Source organism: Phyllostomus hastatus, unplaced genomic scaffold, assembly GCF_019186645.2.
Source record: "Phyllostomus hastatus isolate PE091 unplaced genomic scaffold, TTU_PhHast_1.1 phas_contig_254, whole genome shotgun sequence".
NCBI lineage: Eukaryota > Metazoa > Chordata > Mammalia > Chiroptera > Phyllostomidae > Phyllostomus > Phyllostomus hastatus.
The window spans coordinates 21825671-21850105 of record NW_025333810.1 but is presented as its reverse complement, the minus strand read 5'-3'; the positions used below and the strand labels follow the sequence as shown (position 1 = coordinate 21850105).

The 24435-nt window shown below is 41.7% G+C and overlaps 1 protein-coding gene across 1 annotated transcript; it reads right to left on the bottom strand.

Moving 5' to 3' along the window:
• Positions 1 to 5087: 5087 nt before the first annotated feature.
• ISOC1 (isochorismatase domain containing 1) lies at positions 5088 to 23699 on the bottom strand. The gene is made up of 5 exons (XM_045838167.1): positions 23332 to 23699; positions 13445 to 13564; positions 13118 to 13321; positions 11020 to 11136; positions 5088 to 6285 (listed from the first exon to the last, which is right to left on the bottom strand). The coding sequence occupies exons 1-5, from the start codon at positions 23641 to 23643 to the stop codon at positions 6139 to 6141; spliced, it is 900 nt and encodes a 299-aa protein (XP_045694123.1). The 5' UTR covers positions 23644 to 23699; the 3' UTR covers positions 5088 to 6138.
• Between the last annotated feature and the right edge of the window lie 736 nt (positions 23700 to 24435).

The window sequence follows — 24435 nt, the reverse complement described above, 5'->3', positions numbered from 1 at the left end:
ACTTCCAATTTCCCACATTTCAATTAGCCAAAATAGAATTTGTGTACAATCCAAATTTAACAATTAGTAATGACAGCATGATTGATTTTTTCTAGAAGTGGCTTTGCTATTTTGCAAGTTAATGTAGACCAAAATAATTTAATGCCTTGCCTTTCTAAGTATCTTTCATTTGTATCTTTATTAGTTTTCCATAGAGAAGTTTTTCAAAGGGTAAAGAGGAGATGCTAAACCTGCTTTGAGAGGTTTTGACCAACCAAGCTGATCTAAGCATAGTACTATTTAGCAAATTTGTATTCACAGAATTTATTCCAATACCTAAAATAAAAATCTGTAAAATGCATTTCAAAAGACTAAGCAATGAGCTCTCATTCATCTGTTCTTGGGGAAAAAAACCTTAAGACAATGCATTCAATCTGAAATCTCTGAGCTAATCTAGACATTCCAAAAAGGTAATTTTTTAAATGTTCACAACACCCTTATGCTGTGTTCAAACATTGGATTTTATGTTATGGTTATCAAAGAAAGTGAGGTAGTACTTCCTAGGTTTGCATTTTCTAAGATATATTTCTCTTTAAATTAGACAGGGCACCCTGGATCGAACAGTTACAATGGTTCATTTTCTCTTCTAGAGAATCCATTTAGCACTTGAGGGCAATCAGCTGTACTGTGTGTTTGTGTTGCTTGGTTTTGCCAAAATGCCAAGGATCAATTTTTAGCCGTAGGCAATCTGTAAATCTTATTTTAATGACAGTTTTCAGAAAAGTGTAACACCTAGTGTCTAGATGAAAAGGTAGATAATTTTTGTCATCTCACCCAACCCCATTTCCTGTATGAGAGAACCTGGAGATCTCTCAGACAGGCTTCAGTGCTTCACAGAGTGCGAGCTGGGCCAGCAACAACCAGAGCCCTGCTGGTCTCTGCCGTTCCAGGACGCTGCATAGGTCTGTCTGGAGGTACAGTCCCTCCATCCCAACCCTTGAGTTTCTAGACTGTTACATGTCTCGCTGGGTACACCATGTCTAGAGGTCCTGAACACTTCCACCCAGGCCATTTCTGTGTAGTTTATGTCAGCTGGTAACTTTGAGAGATGGCATTTTCTGCAAGTATCAAAGCTTTAAGAATGGAGCCACATCTGTCATTTCACTGCTTTCAATTACACAATGAGTCACAGAGCCACTCACCTTCCCCAGTAGGAAAAGGAAAACCTCCATTGTTCTATTCTTTCTTGTCACCTCCCTTCGCTAGCAAGCCCAACCATTTTTTTATTGTTGTTCAAGTACAGTTGTCTCCCTTTTCCCCCACCACTCTCCCCCATACCAGCCACCCCCACCTCCCTCCCCTGATTCCACCCCCCCCCCTTGGTTTTGTCCATGTGTCTTTTATAGTTGTTCCTGTAAACCCCTCTCCCCCCTCCCCTCTGGTTACTATCAGATTGTTCTTAATTTCACTGTCTCTGGTTGTATTTTGCTTGCTTGTTTGCTTTGTTGATTATGTTCCACTTATATGTGAGGTCATATGGTATTTGTCTTTCATGGCTTGGCTTATTTCACTAAGCATAATGCTCTCCAGATCCATCCATGCTGTCACGAAGGGTAGGAGCTCCTTCTTTCTTTCTGATGTGTAGTATTCCATCCTGTAAATGTACCATAGTTTTTAATCTGTTTGTTTACTGATGGGCACTTAGGTTGCCTCCAGCACTTGGCTATTGTGGACTGTGACAAATAACCCAATTAAAAAATGGGCAAAGGTCCTGAACAACACTTCTCTAAGGAGGACATACAGTGACATATGAAAAGATGCTCAGCATCACTAGCCATCAGAGAGATTCAAATTAAAACCACAATGAGATACCACCTCACACCTGTCAGAATGGCCGTCATAAACATATCAACAAAGAAGTGTTGGAGAAGATGCAGAGAAAAGGGAACCCTAGTGCACTGTTGGTGGGAATGCAGACTGGTGCAGCCACTGTGGAAAACAGGATGGAGTTTCCTCAGAAAACTAAAAATGGAATTGCCTTTTGACCTGGCAATTCCACTGTTAGTATTATACCCTAAGAACCTTGAAACACAATCCAAAAGAACCTATGCACCCCAATGTCCAACCATTCTTTTCTAATTTGAAAAGAAAGGTCTTTGCATATGTGTCTGTGATGACACACGATACTCGGTGTCACATCTAATCCATGCTGTCTGCCTGCAGGAATAGGCTGCTGAAACCCAATATTGACATCATGGGGTGCAGAGTATTTAAATTTTGGAGAATTTTGCCAAATTCTCCAAAATAATAAAGCATTTACTTATTGGTATACAAACAATACAACCAAACTGACGGTAGCATTTGGTTAGTGGCTACCAATTTACACCTATGTTCTTCATTCATATATTTCATGTAGTCTTTAAGGTATTAATTTCTTGGAAAAATAACCACATTTCTAACAATTTATATAGCATCATTTTTTAGTTGGGGCTGCCAAACAGGCAATTTTGAAAGCACAATATGCATTTCCCAGAAGCCCAACTCAAAGCTGTGTGTATTCAATATATGCTAACAATGAGTGCTCGCTATTAACTATCAGTCCTGAGACACACCACCTCTCATTTCTTGCATTTACTGTCTGAGTGGGAGGAACAATTTAAATGGGATGCAGCTGCAAGAACAATAAACAAGTCCAAAGCCAAGTGACTCTTAGAGTTGAGTAGTAAACTACATGGTGCAACTAACAATTGTATTAAGAAATGACAGTTGTGATCTAAGTTGACTATCTTCTACAATTAAAGATACAAAAAGCTAACCTTCAATAAAAAATGCCTTACTAACACAATGGACTCTAGGAGATATTTTCCCTGCCTCCACCCCACTTTTCTGGAAACAAATTGATAGGAGCTAACCGGAATTTAAAATAGACTTATTTTGTTCTTTTGATGGCATCCCACTTACCTCTTTCCTCCTTTCTTCATAGAAACACAACTGCAAGTTAAAAAAGAAAAACAAACCCCAAAAGCAGGTATCTTAGCTTTCTGTTGCTGTGGAGCAAGGATAAACTTAGTGGCTTAAAACGAGAGAAATTTATTACCTCGCATCTTGGAGGTGAAAAGACCAGGCACAGCACGACTCTTTCTGCTCAGGGTCTCACAGACAGAGAAATCAAGGTGTCAGCCACATTGCATTCTTGCCAGGGGGCTCTGGGGAGAATCTGCTTCCCAACTCACTCAGGCTGGTTGTCAAATTCAGTTCCTTATGATGGTACAATTTAGGTCCCTGTTTCCTTGCTGGCTGCCCCCATTCTCGCCTTGGACTCCCCTCCTTCTCAAAGTCAGCCGTGGGGAGTTGGCCTCCCTGAATCCCATTTGCCAGGAAGAGCCAGTCCCTTTCCAGAGCTCACCTGATTGGCTCAAGACCACAAAGGCACTCTCCCTATCTTAGGGTGAACTGATTTGGGACCTTAATTACCTGAGCAAAAATCCCCTACAGCTGCACGGAGGTTGGTGTTCACTGGGAGAAGTGTGCACACCGGGATGGAAACTTTGGGAGCCATTTCTGTTTCCACCAGCAGGCAAATCAGGGTTATCATCTCTCCAAAAGGAATTTGACTTGACCACCATTTTGGGTTTGTATTTCTTCTAAAATTAAATTTTCTTCACAAGAGGTCTGTTGTTCAGATTTCATAGCTGAAACAGACCTTTGAGATCATGATCTTTAAGGTTCCATCCAGCTCTAAAGCTGTATTTACCCAAATATCAACTTTTAAAAAGGGAAAATATTCCACCTCATTAGAGAAATGTGATATTTAAATGGATACAACAGGGTACTTGGTTTCCTGGTTAGAATAAGTTATCACTTTTGTTTTTAGTTAAAGTTTCTGCAAATGTTTTAGCATTTCAATAAATGAAGTGTCTTCATACTTCCTGACCCTGCCTTAGATTCTATACACTACACTATTCTTTTGCTTACGTTCTTAAGTTCTTTATTTACATCATTTAAGAGTCTTATTGTCCTACAAAATTACAGACACTCCCAAATTCAAAGCCTAATGTATTAAAATCAATTCTTTGTTCTTATAATAAGGCCTTGTCACCCTGCTTTTGCATAATTTGCAAAAAAAGAAGGCAGAATTCACAATTATGTTACCCTGAACTTGAATGTTGACTTGACATTCCTGACCCTTTGACATAACTCAATTCAATTCATATTTACTGAGAGATCATACTGTTGATATATGAGATTTTATACCAGACCATGTGTTTCCGAAGGGCATTTGGTTTTACCTGAAACACACAGCACAGTATTTAGAACTCACTAGGTTCTCACATGTTTCCAGAATGACTATAGGAACTGTACAGGCCCTGCTTTCCAGGAGCTTATCCTCTAGTGGGAAAGACTTCAACCCAGTGAGACCCATTCAGTCTGCTAACCCACAGAGCTGTCAGATGCTAAATATGTGTTGTTTTAAGTCACTGCGTTTGTGGTGATTTGTGATTGTGGCCATAGAAAACTAACTCAGGGTCACAAACTTGGGTTTAGCTCTGAAAAGGCTTCACTGTGGTGGCATTTCATGAGAAATGAAGGGCCTGGTGCTGCAAGGGAAACAGGTGTTGTTACTAATCCCTGCTACTCAAAGTGTGGTCCCTTCTGAACAGCATGGGTGGAGACCAGCCTTCTACTGGAGATGCAAAGTGTCGGGCCAGACTCCAGGCCTGACTGAACCAGAGTCAGCAGGTTAGCCAGATCGCCCAGGTGATCTATATTCATATTAAAGTTTGAAAGGCACTAAATTAAATTTATTAAAAACTACTTTAAAATGTGGAGAAACCTTTGGTACTTCTTTTTGACACACAAGGTTGCTGGAAAAAAATATTTAAACACACCACAAAAAAGATGCTAGACATTTTTACTGCTCTTAAATCATACAGAAGGCCCTTCGGTAAAATCCATTTACCCCCTACCTGCAAAGAAGTTTCCTTCTTTGAAAATTCCCATGGGTTGAAAGATGATAAATGTCAAACATTTTTACACCTTTAGAATCCCTGGAATAGTACTCACAGAGCTGGGTTGTGGGGACAAAACAATTTCATTCACATAATACCTTTTCTTTAATGACTTTAATATAAAAGACAGCAATGTTCCATATTTCACATAATATTAAAAAGTTTTAAAACCCTCTAAGTATTTAATGAAAATAAATTTATTGAAGGATAGCAATGACTACAAAATTAACACTACCACATCATTACTGGTGCCTTTATAATTGAAGGATAGGTGGAGAAAATACCAAACAAAAATATGGACATTTATAACTACATTTTATCCAGCCTTTATCTTTTTGCTAATTCTTATATATATATTAGAAGATACAGTCAAGATTTTTCTAAAGATATTCGACTACAGTAACTCTTCATAGACTTTGAAACAGCCCTCCTGCAATTACATGACACGCAGATCTTCCCACCTGTTCACAAAATCAACACAGGGACCCAACAAGTCTCTCCAGAAGATTCAACTAGAGAAGAGAACATTAACAGAGAATGAGTGACGGTGACCAGAATAAGGAAATCAGTATGATCAAGAAAGATATAATTATTCATTACATAATTTCGTCTTCTTAGATGATGTAATTCACTCAATGAGTAAGTCGACTGCATTATGATGGGAAGGGGTAACGTGAAACAAAGCCCTGCTTTTCAATCTCATATAATAATCCCATTTCAATCAACCAATCTGTAAAGTACAAGCACTGAATCCCTTAATGTTTTAATGCACATGTTACAATAACACAAAGGTCACACTGTTACCAATACATCTTCTTCTTTACAGTGCACAATTGAGGAAAACTTCACGAGTGTGCACTGTGGGAAGTTATGGTCAATGTATACAGTACAGACAGAACAGGCACCTCTGTTATCATGTTTTTAATAAATAAAAACGCATGAGAAAGAAAGACGATAAGCAGCACCTGAAGCCTTTGACATCTGTAACTAAATGCTGGTACCCAAATGGTCTAACTGGTTAAATTTTACTAAGAGGCGCAAAAAAAGAGCCAAGTTTTGACTTAACATTTTAATTCTAGTAGAGACAAGAGCTTGTCCGGGCTTACAGTCCTGTTGCCTGATGGTGAGTAGCATACGTCCTTCAAATGTCCTATACTTTGGAGAGCAGACCCGACTCTGGAGCACTCGCCTTAATTAGGTTCTGGACTTCCTTGAACTTTGGATGGTCTTTATCGGCCACCAGCTGTAGCAGAACAGCCTCGCTGGTGGTCACGATGATCCCAGTTCGAGCAAGACGCTTTAAGAAAAAAAGACAAAGACAAATCAAGATGTAAGCATGAGAAGAAACACCATGCAAAAACAGCAAAAAGCATGCTGGGACACAACAATTAGTATTCTCTATTAGAACCACGGTCCCTAGCCATACTATCAAACTCAGTGACAGAGACAGACTTCAAACTAACGACATCACACACCTGTTGGGATTGTTCCCAACATTAGTACTATGGGATAGAAACAAGGAAAAGAAAACAGTTAGCCAGGGAGAGACAGGAAATCAAGGCTAATGACTGTAAAACAATGATTTTCATTTCTTTTCTGTGTCTGCAGACATGTGGTATGTAGCATGTGTGTCCTTCCACCAAGTAAGAAATGACCGGTGGTAGAAGAGCTACACGTGAGGTTTAAGAACGTGCCCCAGGATGGTAACAGAACCACTACTGCTGCCACCATCATTGACTTTTTAGAATCCCTAAAGCAGAGTATATAAGTTAAGGTTGTGTAATTTCACTGACAGGTCAAAGAACGTCCTTGCCAAATTGTTCCAGTGGAATCATCATAAAGAACTAAGGACAGAAATTTAAGGAGGGGGAGGAGGAAGAGAGTGGAGGAAGGAGGGAGAGAAGAGAGGGAGGGAAGAAGGCAAAGAAGAGAAAGTGGAGAAAATGGGATGGGGGAAGGGGGAAAGGAGGAGGGAAGTTAGAAGAGAATTCTGGAGTAGAGATTCATTTTTTGGATGTATTTGTTATCACAAACCCTATGAAAAAAATCAAACAAACAACAAAATCTAAGAACCATGGAAGATGAGGTGGTTAGAAAAATTTCTAGGCAAGTCAGAGGAAAAGACCCAGGTCAGTCTCTCATCAGAAAGGAGTTACTTGAATAGCCAGGACATCCCTGTGAGCAAAAGCAAATCTTCCTCAGATGGTTGGAGAGCCACAGGCCCAGGCTTCCCACTGGCAGCCCTTTCTTTTTGTTCCCAAGGACACAGAAGGAAGTATGAGCCATGCCTATTTATGAGAAAGCAAGCTTGGACAACCAGACAGCAGGGAGTACAGAACAGATGACCAGAACTCTCAAGAAATCAAAAAACAGCCAGGAAAAATGTAGGGAAGAGGAAGAAAAAAGCAAGGCTGCCAGTGCCCTATATGTTGGGCATTATCTCCTGAGTTTTTAAAAGACTTTTGGAAATGAATTTCCTCTTCCTTGCTTTTCAGTCAACTTATGATACCATATCAAAACCCTTAGAAATCTCAAAGGACTGTGCCCTGGACTACGCCCTGGCCAGGTGGCTCAGTTGGTTGGAGCACTGTCCTGTATACCCAAAGGATGCAGGTTCGATTCCCGGTCAGGATGCATACTGGGGTTGTGGGTTTGATCCCTAGTCAGGGCATGGATGTTTCTCTCTCCCACTGATGTTTCTCTCTATCTCCCTCTCCCTTCTCCATTCCTCTGTCTCTACAAGATCCTCAGGAGAGGATTAAAAAAAAATCTCAAAGGACTGTCAGCCTGCTTCCGACAGAAGGGCAGGGAATACATGTAAGACTAGTTGCAGCTTGGCTGTGTATGTCCAGTCACTCAAACCCAGCTCTTGCCCTCCCCAGCCAGCTGACTGGCCTGTCCTGCCTTCCTTACTGCTCATCGCTGAATCAATGGACTTTCAATGTCCAGCCTGAATCCAAATCACACACGTCCGATGGCAGTGGAAGTGCTTCAGAAACCAAAATGCCAACAAAAATCAGTTGTCTAACCTTTTGAGTTCCTTAGTGAGGCAGGAAGGACAGAAAGCTGTTCCCGGGACTGTGGAAGAAATCTGAAAAGGCCCGTGTCCCCTAGGGCTCTGCTGACCGGCCCAGTGTGTTCTAGGCACGGTGGTGGGTGAGGCTGGGATGCTCCAGGCACAGAAACACACTTTAGTAAAAACTAAAACCTACCCAATATTACTTAGCACCTACCCAATATTACTTACCTTTAAGACTGACATATGGCCAATATTGATTGGATTCAAAACCAAGCCAACAATCTGAGTAGGGGAAGGCATGGCTCAGTCAAATGCAAAGTTATTAGATCAGGCTCCTGGACCTTCCCACGGTGCCTGCGCAGCCCCAACCCAAAAGGGGGCCGAGCAGGGAGAAAACAGCAGCAGCTTTTCCAGCCAGGGGCAGGTTCCTGCTTTCTTCCCTGAGCTACGAGACGCCTACAACACTGCTCCCAAACGCACTTTCTCTCCTGGCTTAAATAGGGCCAATTAAAACTCTAGCTGTTTTAATTGCACGTGGGTACATGGCTAGTACTTTCCCCAAATTCTTCCCTTACACTTGCGACAACAGTCCAGCTAGGCCAAAGGAAAGGAACGATTCGTCTGACCCACAAACAAAAATGCAAGACCACAAAGCCTGGACAGCCTCAGAGAGAGCAGAAGGACAAACCCATTAAATTTCTAAGCAACATTAATAACTCCCTAGAAGTACAAAGACATCAACTTCAAGAAAGGGTTTTATTCTATGTTATTTTGCATAACTACAATTATTTGTTGAAAGAAACGATGCCTAACAGATAGTAGGAGCTCAAGAGTTTCTGTTGAATAAAGTACACAACACAGACCTGGCAAAGAAGTTTTAGTGATGGCAACTACAAACCTTATATAATAATCTTAACAGGCAGTGTAGGTGCTCCCAGGAATTACCCCAGTAGTTGTGTTCTAAAGGAACAGAGAAGAAGGGGGGCTGGCAGACTGCTATTCAACTTTCCTAGTCATAATAAAAATTAACATTTTCCCCAATAATTTAGGGACAAACTGAAATACCTCTATATCAAATTCAAACTAAGAAAAAGAAATCCGAAGTGTAGCACATCTCCCCCATCATCACCGAACCCGATTCTTTCTTCCCTTCCAACCTCCTCACTTTAATCCAAGGCCATGCTGCTCGCTTTCTGCTCCTCCCCAGACCGTACTCTTCCCTTCCCTCCTTCACACTTCTCAGGACGCGTCCCCTCTGGGTCTTGCAAGCTAACACATGCTTGTACCTTTCTGATAAGACTTTATGAAGACAACAACAAAGAACCACCACCATAAAACTAAAAGCAGCAGCTGACACTTGTGATTACTTGTCAGGCACTGTACCAGGTGCCACCAATATGTTATCTCGTTTACTCCTCACAAAAATCCTCCCATGTAGTGAAGATTATTTCCATTTCACCAGTGAGCCATCTGGGGCACAGATATGAGATAACCTGTCCAAGGACACAAATTTACAAAATACCAGAACCTGCATTTGAGCCCGTATTAGTTCTCCAGTGCCTGGACTCCTAACCACTGAGATTACCGACTACCTCTCAAGGAATGGGGTTCAGGTGGTAAATAGCTGGGGTTTTATTTTGAATCTCCTGAGAAGATGGAATGGCCAATAATAAAAATCTTCTGTAATAAATGCCATAATAACATGTCTAAGAAACTTACATGACTGTAGAACAAAGGTCCTTGAAATGTCTTTACAAGCAAGGAAGGTTTTTGCTCCTTGTATGTTTTTAGTTTTCACGTTCTTGGAAACACTTCAAGTTCCAGACCTCAGCATTGCCAGAAAGATAAATGTCCACAGAGGGAAAAGGCTGTGAGCATCTGACAGCGAAAGTGTTTAAGCTCAGATTACTAAGGAAATCTGAAAAGGCAACACTTAGTACCTAACTACCAGAGAACCCAATGGGCTTTAAAAATAGTTAAACAAAATTTTATAACTATTTCCACTTGTAATCCCAAAACAGGACTCACTCCTCCAGGAATAAAACAGTGAAGGGATGGCCCATCAGGCCTTAGAACAAACGCTGCTGCCAGCTAGCTCCCCGCCTGCGTCTGCGCCAGCCCGCCCCGCTGACCCTTCTCCCTCCTCTGACTCTTTCTCATCTGCCCTGCCCCACCGCCTGGGGGAAGGCTGTAGGCCACCCAGATGATTTAGCAATCCTACAGAGAAAGGTATGGTCGGTTAAAGAACTTGGCAACTCAATCCACATGTACATTACTGTAAAAATTATTATAGAATTGGAATTAAACATGAGACGGGGGAGGGAAGGAGTGAGGGAAGTGAGGGAAGGAAAGAGTAAGAGAGGGACAATCTCTACAATATGGAGTGAATGTTTCAAAGGACTGTGTGCTAGATTGCTTTTCAACGGTCTTAGAATTGGAAATGCCTAAGTATGACCACTGTGATGCAAGATTGACAAAAAATCATTGACTCCCCAATTCTGTGATATACATGGTGGCACTCTAGTGCAGAGAGGCACGGAAAACTCTATGTGAGTGGTATCCAGTCAGACATACTTCCTGTCCCCAGGAATTCAAGTCTGGGGAAACCTAATATGAGGCTGAACCAGGCCCACTATACCCCAGGTTTGGCAAGACCTTAGTTAAGTTAAACCTTGGTGAGCTATTTTTAATTTGCAAATCTCTACATGGCCTGGATTAAACTTACTGGAATTCCTCTTAGTTCATGCACAAAACTATAGCAAAGTTACAAAGAACCTCTTGGCGTCACAAGTGATGTAAATCTAAGGAGAGATCGATGTAAAACAGGACATGGCAGTGAGACCTCAAAGGTGGGTCAACTCACAGGCCAGACCCCAGAAATCAGTGAATCTGACACTGTCCAGCCAAGCTCAAATTTGAGAGGTAAGTCTTTCATTGCTGTTAAATATTCAATGCTCCTCAAACTTATTGGGAAAACTTGGTAAATGATTTACTTTGCAGCGGGACAGTTACCTCGAGAGCAAACATCCTGTCCATCATGCTTCTCGATGAGGTGGCGTCGGCAACGATATGAACCTCAATACCTCGGCCCACGAGCTCCAGAGCTGTTTGCTGAATGCACACATGAGTCTAGGAGGAAATCAAGAAATCGTACATAACAGCACAGTAAACTCAAATATCTTACAAATGTGCAACCACACAACAAAGCAGGGAGAGCACTACAGGTCTAACAATGCTGTCCTCCACCTAGTGTTGCCTATAATTTGTTAGGTGATCTTGAGTATAAACAGCATCTCTGGCTTTGGTTTCTACTTTGTCAAGTCAGGAATTGGATTACATCAACGTTTCCCATATGAGGATCCTTGGCCACATTCTTAGAGTTCTGTGAGAAATTTCTAAAAGATTTTCTTCTGTGTCATCTGGATGGCCTTCATACAACTGATGACTACCACTCAGTTTTGATGCCACTCACAGTTATGTTTATTTCTGAATTCACACCAAGTTCGTAACACAAAGAATGAGTCTGCAGTACTGCAGACTGAGAAAGCAGTGGGAAAACTGAGTGGTTACAAGGCAGCCAGGAGTAAAGGTAGGTCAAGTGAAAAATAACTTGTGACACAGGCAAAAAATACCCAGTATATATCACCAGCAAATGTATTATATAGGTTCCATCTTTCTTAGGACTAACTTATGTATCATTAGCGGAAAACACAGAGTAAAAACTTGCTCTACCAATAACTGGATTATGCAGCAAATGAAAGCAGATTTCAGTTAAGGCCATGATGCCGACCTTATCCTTATATGACAAGAGAGCTCTGGAGAATTATCAACTGACATCTCATTAAAATTAGCACTGGAGAACTGCCCAAAGACGATTTTCATTAGGCATGAGGTCTGATAATGATGAGCAAGCAAAAAGTGCAAAAGTCAGCAACAGCATTTGGTGTGACATTTATACAAATGTGCTTCACTCTCCATGGTCATTATTGAGATATTTACATGTATACGTAAACCTGAAACTGCTTTTTGCTGTTAAAACTTACTGTGGAAACATCAAAAGTGTATTAAATTAATTTTATTTGGATTTCACTGTTTCTGTAGTTTTTAAAATTCTTTAAAAATTTTAGCCCTGGCTGGTGTGGCTCAGAGGACGGAGTTCGGGCCTGCGAACCAAAGTGTTGCTGGTTTGATTCCCAGTCAGGGCACATGCCTGGGTTGTGGGCCAGGTGTGCAGTAGGGGGCATGTGAGAGGCAACCACACATTGATGTTTCTTTCCCTCACTTTCTCCTTCCATTCCCCTCTGTCTAAACATAAATAAATAAAATCTTTAAAAAATTTAGTTCGTTATTGAAAAGATATGAATAAACACACATGCTATTTGCACATGTCCAAAAAAAAACAAAAAATCATTTTAATCAGCATTAGGAAACCATGAGTATTTTTTCCTTGAAAAAGTTACATATGTGTTTCAAATGTCAGTGACAATGAACTACATGATTTCTAAGATTTTTCTAGAGCAAACATATGACCCAAGGTAAAATCTTACAACACAAATAAAAATAATGCTTTCAGTGAAAATGTGTTCCAAAAGTAATGATTAAAAGTAAAGACTCAAAAATTCATCAACCTAGGCTGAAACCCAGCTCCATCCCTTAACTATAGCATCTCTGCTTTAGTTTCCTCATCTGTTAATATGAGACCAAGATACTTAGCTCAGAGGGTTGCTACGAGAGTTTAATGAATACATAGAAACTTTAGATCAGTGCCATGCAAATAACCAACACTTAATAAATGGTGGCTATTTTTCGTCATGATTACCATCTACCAGGAGTGTTCAATCCTTGGCCCGGGATGGCTTATGAATGTGGCCCAACACAAAATCATAAATTTACTTAAAACCTTGTTTTTGCTCATCAGTTTTTGTTAGTGTTTGTGTATTCACTGTGTGGCCCAGGACAACTCTTCTTCTTCCAGTGTGGCCCACAGACACCAGAAGGTGGGACACCTCTGGCAGATGTCACCTGTACCACAGTACTCTGTACACAAAAATGCATTCTGGGATCAAGTTTTCTACAAATGATATATCCAAATGTAACAAAAGGCACTTACCTCTACTCCAAATAACACAACACTCCTGACTCCAGGAATCTCTGCTAATGCTGCTTCTACTTCTGGAAGTACCATTGAAAACTTGGTCTTTGGAAGGACCAGTTTTACACCTGTTAAATCAATTTCTTGGACAGTACTTCCAAGACCTTTAGGGTACTGCTCTGTTACAATAACTGGAATTCCTAAAATCCGAGCCCCTTGTAACTGAAAAATAAAAAAAACACACACACATAAACAAAAAAACCCACAGATAATTAGCCATACACATTTGCATGTATATATGATATAGCTAACACTTAGTAAGTAGGAAAAAATAAACAAACATACTAGTCTTTGTCCCACACTAATGATATCCCCAAAATACTTGATGGCCGGTCTGAACCTTTCTTGCATATCACAGCAGAAAAACACAGTGCTCGACGGTGTGAGATTTCCCAGGGTAGTAAGCTGAGAAAAAAAGAAAAGAAAAAAGTGATTTAGCACTCATTATACAATGATATTTGTTTTCAATGGAGGCCAATAAAGAAAGAAAACTGTTCCTATCGTTTGACCCAGTAAGTAAATTTCTACACCTATTACCCAAAAGAAATAACTTAAATTACAGGAAAAAAGTTATCCACAAAGATGATCACTGAATTGCTTTTAATAGTGAAAATTAGAAATAAACCCAGGGCCAGCAATACAGAAATGACTTCACACATTTTAACACACTCACATGACAAAACATTTTTTAGCTAATTAAAATAGCATATGTATATATGTTCTCAAAAAATTTAAACCACCTAAAAAGAAATGCATATACTCTAATGTTAGGATTAAAAAACAGAGCACTGTTCAACAGTATTTCAATAATGTAAAAAATGTGAATTAACAGTGGAAGCAAATATATGAAAATAATAGGTAGTTAATAGTCAGGGGTATCATTAATATTTTCTCTTTATACCTTTCTTATAGTTTCAAAGTGCTATTTCAAAAACATTCCCTGAATGCTATTTAAAAATATGTATTACTTTTATAATAAAAACAAGTGTTACAACAGTAAAAAACTTGATGATGGCATTGCTCACAAGTACAAAGTAAAATTTAAAATAATCTGTAGGGGAGACCGTGGAACATAAAACAAATCCAGAATTACTCACCAAGACAGAAACATCGTGATGCTATTAGTGAGAATAACTAATGAGTTCACAGACACTGCAATGAAGTGATGCCAAGCACATCACCGCTGTTAAATGGGCAGACATAAATTTGATGTCTGTGTTCTGAAACATATTTATCAAAACCAGGAAAGCCATGACTTAGGTGAAAATCGGGTACTAGATTGCCGGGCTCTGCATTGCTGTCGTTTGTTACTCTAACAACTGGGGCTCAACGTGAATCTACCAGCAAGTGAAAATCACTACTGAAAACAAGGGTTTAACCTCTCTGGATTCTTACAAGTCCATAGTGCTTTCCTTTCCACCTTCTCAAGTTACAGAAAGCTCTGTAACAGTTGCAGCCTGGTCCGGAATGAACCCACACCATTACTCTTCCTAGTCACCCCCAGGCCTCCCCTCGAATTCGCCTGTTTTACTCTCTCTAAAACCACCCGAAGCTGATAATCACGACTAGTTTTCTACAGGAACCTGTGCCCCAAGTACACGGTGGTGGCTTCACCACCAGCCTGGCCTTAGACTGCCTCAGTGCCTCTGTGCACAGCATCCCTCAGCAAGCAATTACTACAGGAACTGAGTGAACCATTAAAAGAAATCTTTTATCCCTAACAGTATGACTGCTCTCATCGGCTTTCACTTTACTCATCTGTGTCCTGGTCTGAGGGACTCTGGCACTTTAGTCTCCCTCTGGCATCAACTCCACACACGTGCACGAATGAACCACGTGCAGTGCAACACCAAGTGCACGTCGGAACGAGCACCTTCTGTAATTCGAACACTATGTACAGGGTGTTTCTACTTTGCCAATAAAGTATTATTAAAATAAATATTCAAGCATCTGAAATTATATATTCTATCTTTGGCTGCTTCCTTAAAATTTTAATGGAAGTATTATGCCATCATTTTAGTCACTTTTTAAAAGCAATGAATTATATGCGTGCGTGCACACACACACACACACATATACTTAGGGGGCCATTTTAAAAAGAATCATTTTTTATGTCTATATATTTTAAATTCTCAGTAAACATTAAATCTTGGTTACAAAGGCTCTAAATCTATACATTTTTTTCTTGTATATTTGAACCACAATAAATCCTCCTCAGTCATTTGCAATGTGTTTACGGCTCACTATGGAAAGCAGTTTACCTGCAACCGGCCCATTTCAAATCACAGCAAGGCACCCCAGCCAACCTCGCCACTCCACCACAGGGAAAACCAACAAGCACGCAGAGTCAGCTCCTGGCAGTTGCATAATTGTGTTGGAGAGCGGTGCACTAACACGGTTTACACCTGCTTAGATCTCCAGACTCTCGCAGATCTTACCTCAGACTGTATTGATTAACTCTACACATTCCTAATAGGTTTGGTTGTCTGCATTCTAAATTCACAGACGGTTCTGAACAGCAAATGCAAAGGCAAACTGCTGCAGACAGGCAAACTGACAACTGTACGAAATGAGAGCTGACAGAAAAAAGATTCATATGCATTAAAAGCAGATCAAAACTTAACTTGTTCTATAATCCAAACCTCTAATGAATGAGGAACAAGGTGTATAAAACTTATAAATTGGGACAACATCATTTTAGCACACCCATTAAGAAAATGTTAAATTATATTAACATTTCAGGACTACAATATAAAATGGTCAAAATGTTCAAACCTATTTTGGATGCTTGAAGAAATAAATCCTTATCTACCCAGAAATCCTAAATATTCAGAGTTGTGGTTTACTGGGGTTCCTGTTCCTTCCGGTGGTGAGGTGTCCTGTTCTGGGCAGGGGACCTCGTCAAAAACATGTCATATTAGACAGAGACTGAGGTCAGAAAATGCAGCCCTAAAATCATCGCCGCTCTGCAAAACCCTTCTAGGTTAGGAACTCATCATCGATAAACCTTCATAAACAAAGAAAGAAACCAAAGGGATAAGGTGGCAAGGCACATTTTGTGCACAGATGAGCGGTTATAACTTAGTGACCAAAAATGCCCACAGTCTCCTCTCAGGGAGTTGGAGTTTAACTCTTGACATTCCCTTGAATGTGACCTGCACTTAGTTTCTTTCCTCAGAGGACAGCACAGAGGGAGGAGGGTGACCGTCCTATGGAAACACCCAGCAGACACCACCCCAACCAGATGAACAGATGAAGGTAACCGGTGATGTCATGTTGCTAGTATGTGGCCTTGATATAATGTGAGAACGACCTTCATAGTCTTCCTCTCAAAATTCCACAACTCCAGTCTAAGCATGAGGAAAAAAAAATAAGATAGACCAAAACTGAGGTACAGTGTACCAAAATATCTGACCAGTACTCCTCAAAAGTGTCAAGGTCATCAAAGACGATGAAAGTCTGGGAAGCTGTCAGAGCCCAGAGAAGACTAAGGAGACATGGCAACTAAATGTAATTAGCATCCTGGATCGGGTCCTGGAACAGAAAAAGGGCAACAGGGAGAAGCTAGTGAAATGTAAATAAAGCGTGCAGTTCAGTCAATGCACTAATATCAGTTCCTCATTTGTGACAAATGTGCCACAGTCATGGGGGGAAGCCACAGTCGACACGGGTATACAGGAGCTCTCCGTGCTATCTTTGCTGTAAATCTAACACTATTCTAAAATAAAAAGTTTGTTTTGAAAAACAAGAACAAAAACTAAAGATCTCCCTAGGCTATATAGTAGTTAGGGGGAAAGATGGTACTTTATGAATAACCTCCACACCTTACAAGCCAAGAAAGAGGCTTTGAGGCTACAAACAAACAAACAAACAAACAAAACAAACAAAACCAACCCTGAAAAACTTTAACCGTGACCAACCAACCATCAACCCACCCCAAATCCACATGAATTCCAAAGGCTTTTGTTAAATCACACACTGACTGTAATTCAGGGACTCATGAATTTCTCTTAAAACCTTATAGACAACTACAAATGCTGCTTATAGTCAAACATTTACATCTTGCAACCACAAGACAGCAAAACAAAAGAGGACTTGACCAAATGCCTTCATAAGCAGAAGTGCAGCATTACAGATAAATGCACTCAAGAAGCATGAAGAATCACATCTAAAAAAATAGGTGTGTATATACACACAGCTTCACATATCTACTGTATATCTACATATATCCCTATAACATATACATGCATAAATAATATATATTTCAATACACATATTTAAATACAAAGAGATGATCACAGCCAATGGCTTCCTCAAGCAAGGGTTTAAGAGATCAACTTCTAGTATAAATGCTTTGTCCACTTTCTTAAGAACTGTCATAGCTGGGGTCTGACCTTTCGTATTCAACAGCCTTCCCACCCCAAGTCCCATCATTACCGTGATCATGGCAGTGTTCATCCTGCCTCACGACCATGTGCTCTATTTTCTCTTGTTTTGTTTTCTTTCTTAATGCCACCAGATCTTTAGTGTTAAAATTCTCAATTGCTTAGATCATGTTTGTTTGTACTTTTTACATTTTTTACTCTATTTTTTCCCATTACCATTTATCCCCCTCATGCCCTCTTCCACCTCCACACCCTACCCCTGCCCCCAAACACCACACTGTTGTCTGAGCTCCATTTTTGAACAATGGCTTCTGCTCCGCAAGGAATCTGCCCCCGCCTTGCTCCGTCCCCCGTTACTCAGCACAGGCACATACAGGGTGACTGGCCTTGCTCAGTGATGAGTTGTGCACCAGTTCTGTTCTCTCCCTAGAAGTAATACACGGTGAATGTCATAATGTTGAATTGAGTCCCCCAAAATTCATATGTTGAATTCCTAACCCCAGTACTTCAGAAAGTGACTTTATTTTGAAACAGAGTCACTGAAAATATAATCAGTTAACATGGAGTAGCGCAGGTGCCTAGTCTAACACAACTGACATCCTTATAAAAAAGGGCAAATTTGGACTGAGAGGCCTTGTGAACCAGAAGGCAGAGATCAGGGTGAAGTGTCTGGAAGCCAAGTGATGCCAAGGAGTGCCAAAGAATCCCCAAAGCCAGGAGACAGGCAGGGGACTATCTTCACAGCCCTCAGAAGAACCAACCCTGATCTCTAGCCTGCGGAACTGCGAGGAACTATACTTCTGTTGTATAAGCCACTACGTTGGTGGTACTTTGTTACACAGCCCCCCTGTGAACTACCACAGCGAGTAAAATTTGTATCTTTAGGAACGCAGTTTGGAATTGTAAATGTGATGTTTTCAAAATTTTGGCAGTCTTTCATAGTCACAAAATAGGCACAATCTACTTGGGGTCCAGAAGGGGACGGAGGGGATCATTATTTCCCTCAGGAGTGTTTCCAAGGAAATCTGCTCATCAGCTACAGTAAGACCTTGCTCCCATATGAGCTCACTTCAAACAGAGGTCTATGTGATGTGACTGCCTGGGTGACAAGGCTCCCTGCACGGCACACACACCCTCGTGGACATTGGAATCTGAGTCCAAATCTCAACTTCACTCATTTCAATGATATGAAATTAGGCAAATCCACTGTGATTGCCAAATGGCAGTTTATTAATCCATAACAATGCAAGAAGAGAAGACTCTCTACCTCACACGGTTATTTCAAGATTAAATGAGCTGCATGTAATCAACCAATAAATATATTAGGCCATTGTGATATACCTCATATAGGAAACATACACTATACTCTGAAGTTCAGCACATTAAAAAACTTTTTTCTGAAATGAGGTTAAAAGTATCATTTATTACCAAGATCCATTAAGAAATACACACACACAGAGCCACAAATATTGCCCAACTTGTTAACATAACCTGCAGAATTGAGAAAATGATTCATAGAGTAGATTTCCAAATGTCACCAAAAGACTTACCATTACATGATCTGTTTCTGGCAAAACAGGTTTTGGTCTTTTCCATTTAGGCTGCAAAAGAATATTTCTATGTGCTCCTCCAACACACTCCCATGGTAAATGTTCCCTAATCAAAACCACACCATCACACTAGCAAGCCCAAGGGGAGCAGACTCCTTTTCCTCTTCTTTATAAACTCTGCCTTTGCTCCCTTCCCACCACGAACTCTGGGGTCTCGTCGAGCTATGAAACGTCCATGCCTGTGTTTAAAATAATAACAGTGGTAATAAACTTCCAAAATAGTGAAAGCTGGAGCTTAATCCCTTCCTAATTAACCATCTCAGGAAAAGGTCAAAATAACCTTCCCAGGGAAGCTCTTATCTCTGCCCACACAAAACTGTCAGAGCCTTCCCTTCTATGTGCAGAGACAAAATCCTCTCGCTGGCGTCTTCACCAGGGCCATTTCTTCCTCTCTTCTACTGGGGCTCCGCCTTCCCTGGGGACAAGCTGGAAAACACAACGGTGTTGGTATGACACCAAATTTACATGAGTTTCCAGAGATGAATGTTTCTATTAGTTAAAACGTGGGAACTGCCTTTTGGAAAATTAAAACTTGTAAGTCATAAAAATGACCCAAATTCCTACCACATAATCCTCTCATTTACATTTCTTCCCCCACATCTCAAAATTCCTTAGACTTCAAACATTCTGACGAAGCTAAAGACACATAAACCATGCTTGAAATAACAGCTCTCTTCAGCAGCCTGTAACAAAATATTTCAGAAAAGACAACATTAAAAAGTTACTACAGCCTACTATTGGCAATAGGGGTGTTAAAGTCTGCCTACAACTGCTAACCAAACAGGGAGCAACTGGCAACTACTGTTTTACAAGGTCACTAGCAATGGCAGTCAGAACAAGCAGGAAAGCAAACTCAGACCCCTATGTAAATGGAGAATACATTCTAGAACATACAGTATGTGAGCCAGGGCCACAGAAGTTCTGAGGCCTACGTCTGGAGAAATAACAAGTCATATTACTTAAGCACTGGCCAACATGTGGCTAAACTTAGGCTCTTTGTCCCTGCCCCTGGAGAAGGGGCCTAGCACCCCAGTAGCATGACTACCCTGAGTCTTTCTAAGTGATGGACATCTATTCCAAAGAACAATAAACACCATCAAAACAAATGATACGACAAGCTTAAGTTTGTGGCCTATTTTCCATTCTGTTGATATGTTCAGAATTCTACGGTCAGCTGTAAGGAAGAACCTTAGCATGCTTTGCTATCTCCACCATTACTACGGAGCCTTGAGCAGTTCCCTGTACATTCTGCTCTTTTGCAAAATAGATTAGGTAAGAAGACTTGGGTCTTATTCATGTCTGCATTCACCTGCGAGGCGGTTACAGCTGCCACTCAGATGTTTGTGGAATGAACAATATGACCTTGTCTAGCCATAAATGGTCCATGTCTCTAGGATTATACAGCTGTGTTCTAAAAAAGTATGTAAAACAGCCATGAAAGGAAATAGTTTCACTTTTCTTCTGAGAGTGTGTGTATCTGTATCTTCTCATATAGATAGAAACAAGTATCAAGTGTATAAATATGAAGTGGGAACCCCCCCAAACCCTGGAATTATCTTCTGGAGGGTGGACCCCTTGTAGTACAGGCTTCCCCTGCCAGGGGTTCTAGGAACCCATCTGTATCAGTGTACCAGCTGGCATTGTTGTGAGAGGCTGTATTTGGTTTCAGTGATTTTTTTTTCTGGAGACTCTTTCAATGCATTTGCCCATTTCACAATGAGTGACTTAACAAGTGCACCTGTCTACATGGGGCTGAGTGTTCAGCAGTTTTTGACCAGAAATGGCATAACTCCCCTGCTCCTCCCTCCCTATTCACCTGATCTCACCAGAGCGATTTTTTTTTGTTTCCCCCTATGAAAAAAGTCCTCAAAAGAAAACATTTGGCCAACATGGAGGAGGTGAAACAAAAAATGGCACAAGTACAAAAAGGTATCAAAATCGACGAGTTCAAAACTGTTTTAAGCAGTGGAAAAAACATCCGATAGGTGTACTGCATCAAAGGAGAGGACTTTGAAGGGGACTGCAGTTTAAACGTGTAAGAATAAATACACAACTTTTTTATAAATAAATTCTGGGGTTTTTTGGTCTTCCCTCGTATATGTGGGAAGTGTTACAGGCATTTATGTATGTATGTGTATCCCTCCACATTCCCTATTTTCAAGGCACCTGGCTGAAGAAGTCAAAATATTATGATTACTAACAGAAGGTAATATAAAAATGTTTCAATATTTAAAAATATAGAAAGTATTATGTAGCAGATACTTAAGAATTCTTGGGCTATTTAGTGAAAACAATTTTTTAAAGGATAAAAAAGAGTAGAGTTATTATTATTTTAAACATAACCACAAAAATTATGTTATCTCCTATACCAAGCAAAATATTTCAAAATCCACAAGTGACCTTAATTATACAATGCCTTTTGATAATGTACGAGACATTTCAAGTATACACATATGAGGATGTTTAATTAAAAAGTTATCAGACCAAGGCCTTGAATTTTTCAAAATAAAAAAAATTCTATCTTGGGGGGAGTCTTGAATGGCAGTGGGGCGGGGTACACTAGTTTGGTATTACATCTTATTAGGTAACAGCCCACCCTCCCTCCCAACCACCACAGGAAATCACTGAAACCATCACAAAACAGTCTGCATCCTCAGAACAGCTCCAGACCTCCTCAGCTCGTATTTGGATTCTCGCCTTTATTAATGGATTTTTCAAAGGTGCATCCAACTTCTTAGGTATTTTGGCAGCAGTAATCTAAATAGACTGACAAGGAAGGCTGCAGAGAGGTGGCAGCCATGAAAACTCTTTTTTAAAAAATTATAGTTTAATTTTTATTTCAAATTTATTTTTCAATTATAGTTGTGACATACACTGTTATATTAGTTTCAGGGGTACAACATAATGATCAGACACCCCAGTGACTATTTTTCTAACTGCCATGTAAACTCGTGAAGACATAAATGGGGATTAATTAACACCCAGGAACCACAATCCTCCAATTCTCCACCCAGACAGCTGGGCATCAGAGACCACCTGCCTTCCTCTAGGCTCTGCAGGGGTGGACAATGGACCCTTAAAGCCTTTCTCCTCTGAGAACAGGAACTTTATCCAGGTTAAAGTACCTGCTTTGGATGCTTTTGGTATGGGTGCTGGGATGATAGGAAACACGACCAATTCCATAGCTGGCTGTAACTGAAAAATAAACCAGCTGGAGAGTGATCCTGAGAAAACAACACTTCGAACCTGGAATCCCACATTTCAGTTTGGTCTTCCGAAGAAATGGCTTACCAGTTTCTCCACTAAAGGAAAAATGTTGGTGTAGTACCAATACTTTATGGTTGTTGTTTTTTGTTTTTTCTTTTAATGTAAATCCTCTAGTGAATCCTCTGAGCATTAAAAAAAAAAAAAAAAAGGACAGGAGACTGACCTGCTGCTTTATTAGACTACGGCTTTTTAAAAAATATTAAAAAGCTATAAAAAATCCTCAGGAATAACTTTCTCAGCCAGCACGACCAGGAAATCCTGGTCTAGCTAAAGTTAGTATTAAGAGGGCACTACAGTCCTGGAGTCAAATGACTTTTTAAATGATTTAGTTGACAGCTACTAGGAAGAGCTTAAGCAAATGGTTATTTTACTTTAGGTTAGTGGAAATTTAAGGTCAAGAAACTGAAAGTTGGGAAGAGGAGGGGGAAAGGGTCTGACTCCCTAAGTTTTGGGTTCCATCAAGTGGTGAACACAACTCCGGGGAACAAACCCTAAGGCCAATACTGTCCATAACCTCTTCCTCCACCCCAGTTCTGCATCGCCCCTAATAAAACCACAGCCTCTATAGCACAGCCCTTTGGTTACGCAGGAGGAAGGACTTGCTCCGGGCACACAAAGCGGAGGCAGGCGGCTGTGGACCACACACGTGGGGTCGTTCGCGCGCGCCGCCACCAGCTGGGAGGCCCACGCCCCCGCCTCGTCCGAGGACAGCCGGTGACCGTCACCTTTGGACGGACACGTTCTCTGGGCTGTCCCCAGCGCAGGCGATAGAGAGCGACCCTTCCAAGCCTGCGAGGAGCTCGGGGCCCGGCGTCCGCGCGGCGCGGGGCACCTGAGGAGTGCGGCGGTGACAGCGACGCACGGGGACTGGGAGGGGCGGCGGGGCGCGCGGCCCTCTTGCAGGACCCACCTGGATCTGCAGCGGCACAAGGCGCACCTTGCAGCGCTCGCTCACCGCGAAACCCTTGGGCAGGTCCACGTACTGGCCCCACTCCTCAGCAAAGAGCTGCACCACGAATTTGCGGTGCATGTCGAGCTGGTCGCCGTACAGGCTGAGGAACTTCTGGATGAGCAGCTCGTAGCCGGCGCCGTGGGGCACGGACGAGGGCCGCGCGAAGACCGAGAAACAGAAGAGCACAGGGACGGTGCCCGACGGGGCCCCCGTGCCCACGCCGCTGCCGCCGCTGGAGAGCGCCGGGACCGCCGCCTCCTCCGCCGCCATGTTCCCCCGAGCTTCTGCCAGCTCCGAGGCCGCCGCGCCCCGCCTCCCCGCGCCGCCCGCTCGTCCGCCCGCTCGGGAAGGCGAAGGGGCGGGCCCTGGCGGCCGCAGCTGGCGAGCCCTCCTCCCGGCCGCGGAGGTTGGGCGCTGGGTTTGGGGTGCGCCGGGAGGCCAGCGCCTGCGCCAGCCGCCCGGACCGCCCCCTCCAACCCCCAGTTGCAGTGCGGCCGCGGGGCTTTGGGGCGCCCCTTACATCCCGCTCCGCCCACATTCGAATGAGCGGTGTGTTCCTTGAGTTTAGAGTTGTGCTTAGGGACACAGGGCAGCAGGTCTGAACCTGCTGCGTTACCTGTTGGCCTGGTGCAGAGGTATGCAGCTCTTCTCGAAGATGGCAGCAGTAATCTTCAAAGCAAGGGGGCAGGCTGGTACTATAAGAGCAGCAGGGTTTAAAATGCTAACTTGAGGGCACCCAAAGCTCAGAATTTCACGTGTTGTTTTTTTTTTTTCAGTTCCATGCAACGAAATATCTCTAGTAATGGATTTACACTTTCTGAGAGAACTTAATATGGAAACTGCAAAATAGACACAGGTTTAAGAGTAAAAATCAGGACTTTATATTTAAGCCTAGGACTTGTTTTTAAGCATGTTAAAGCGATCACCTTCTAATGAAACAATTCTCTGCCTTATTAACACTGTAAGGCACTATACTTTACTGGAATTAGAAAAGCATACACCATGAACCAAGTTTCCTTAACATCGGGTCATGGGGAGACAGACTTATGAGTCCGAACATAA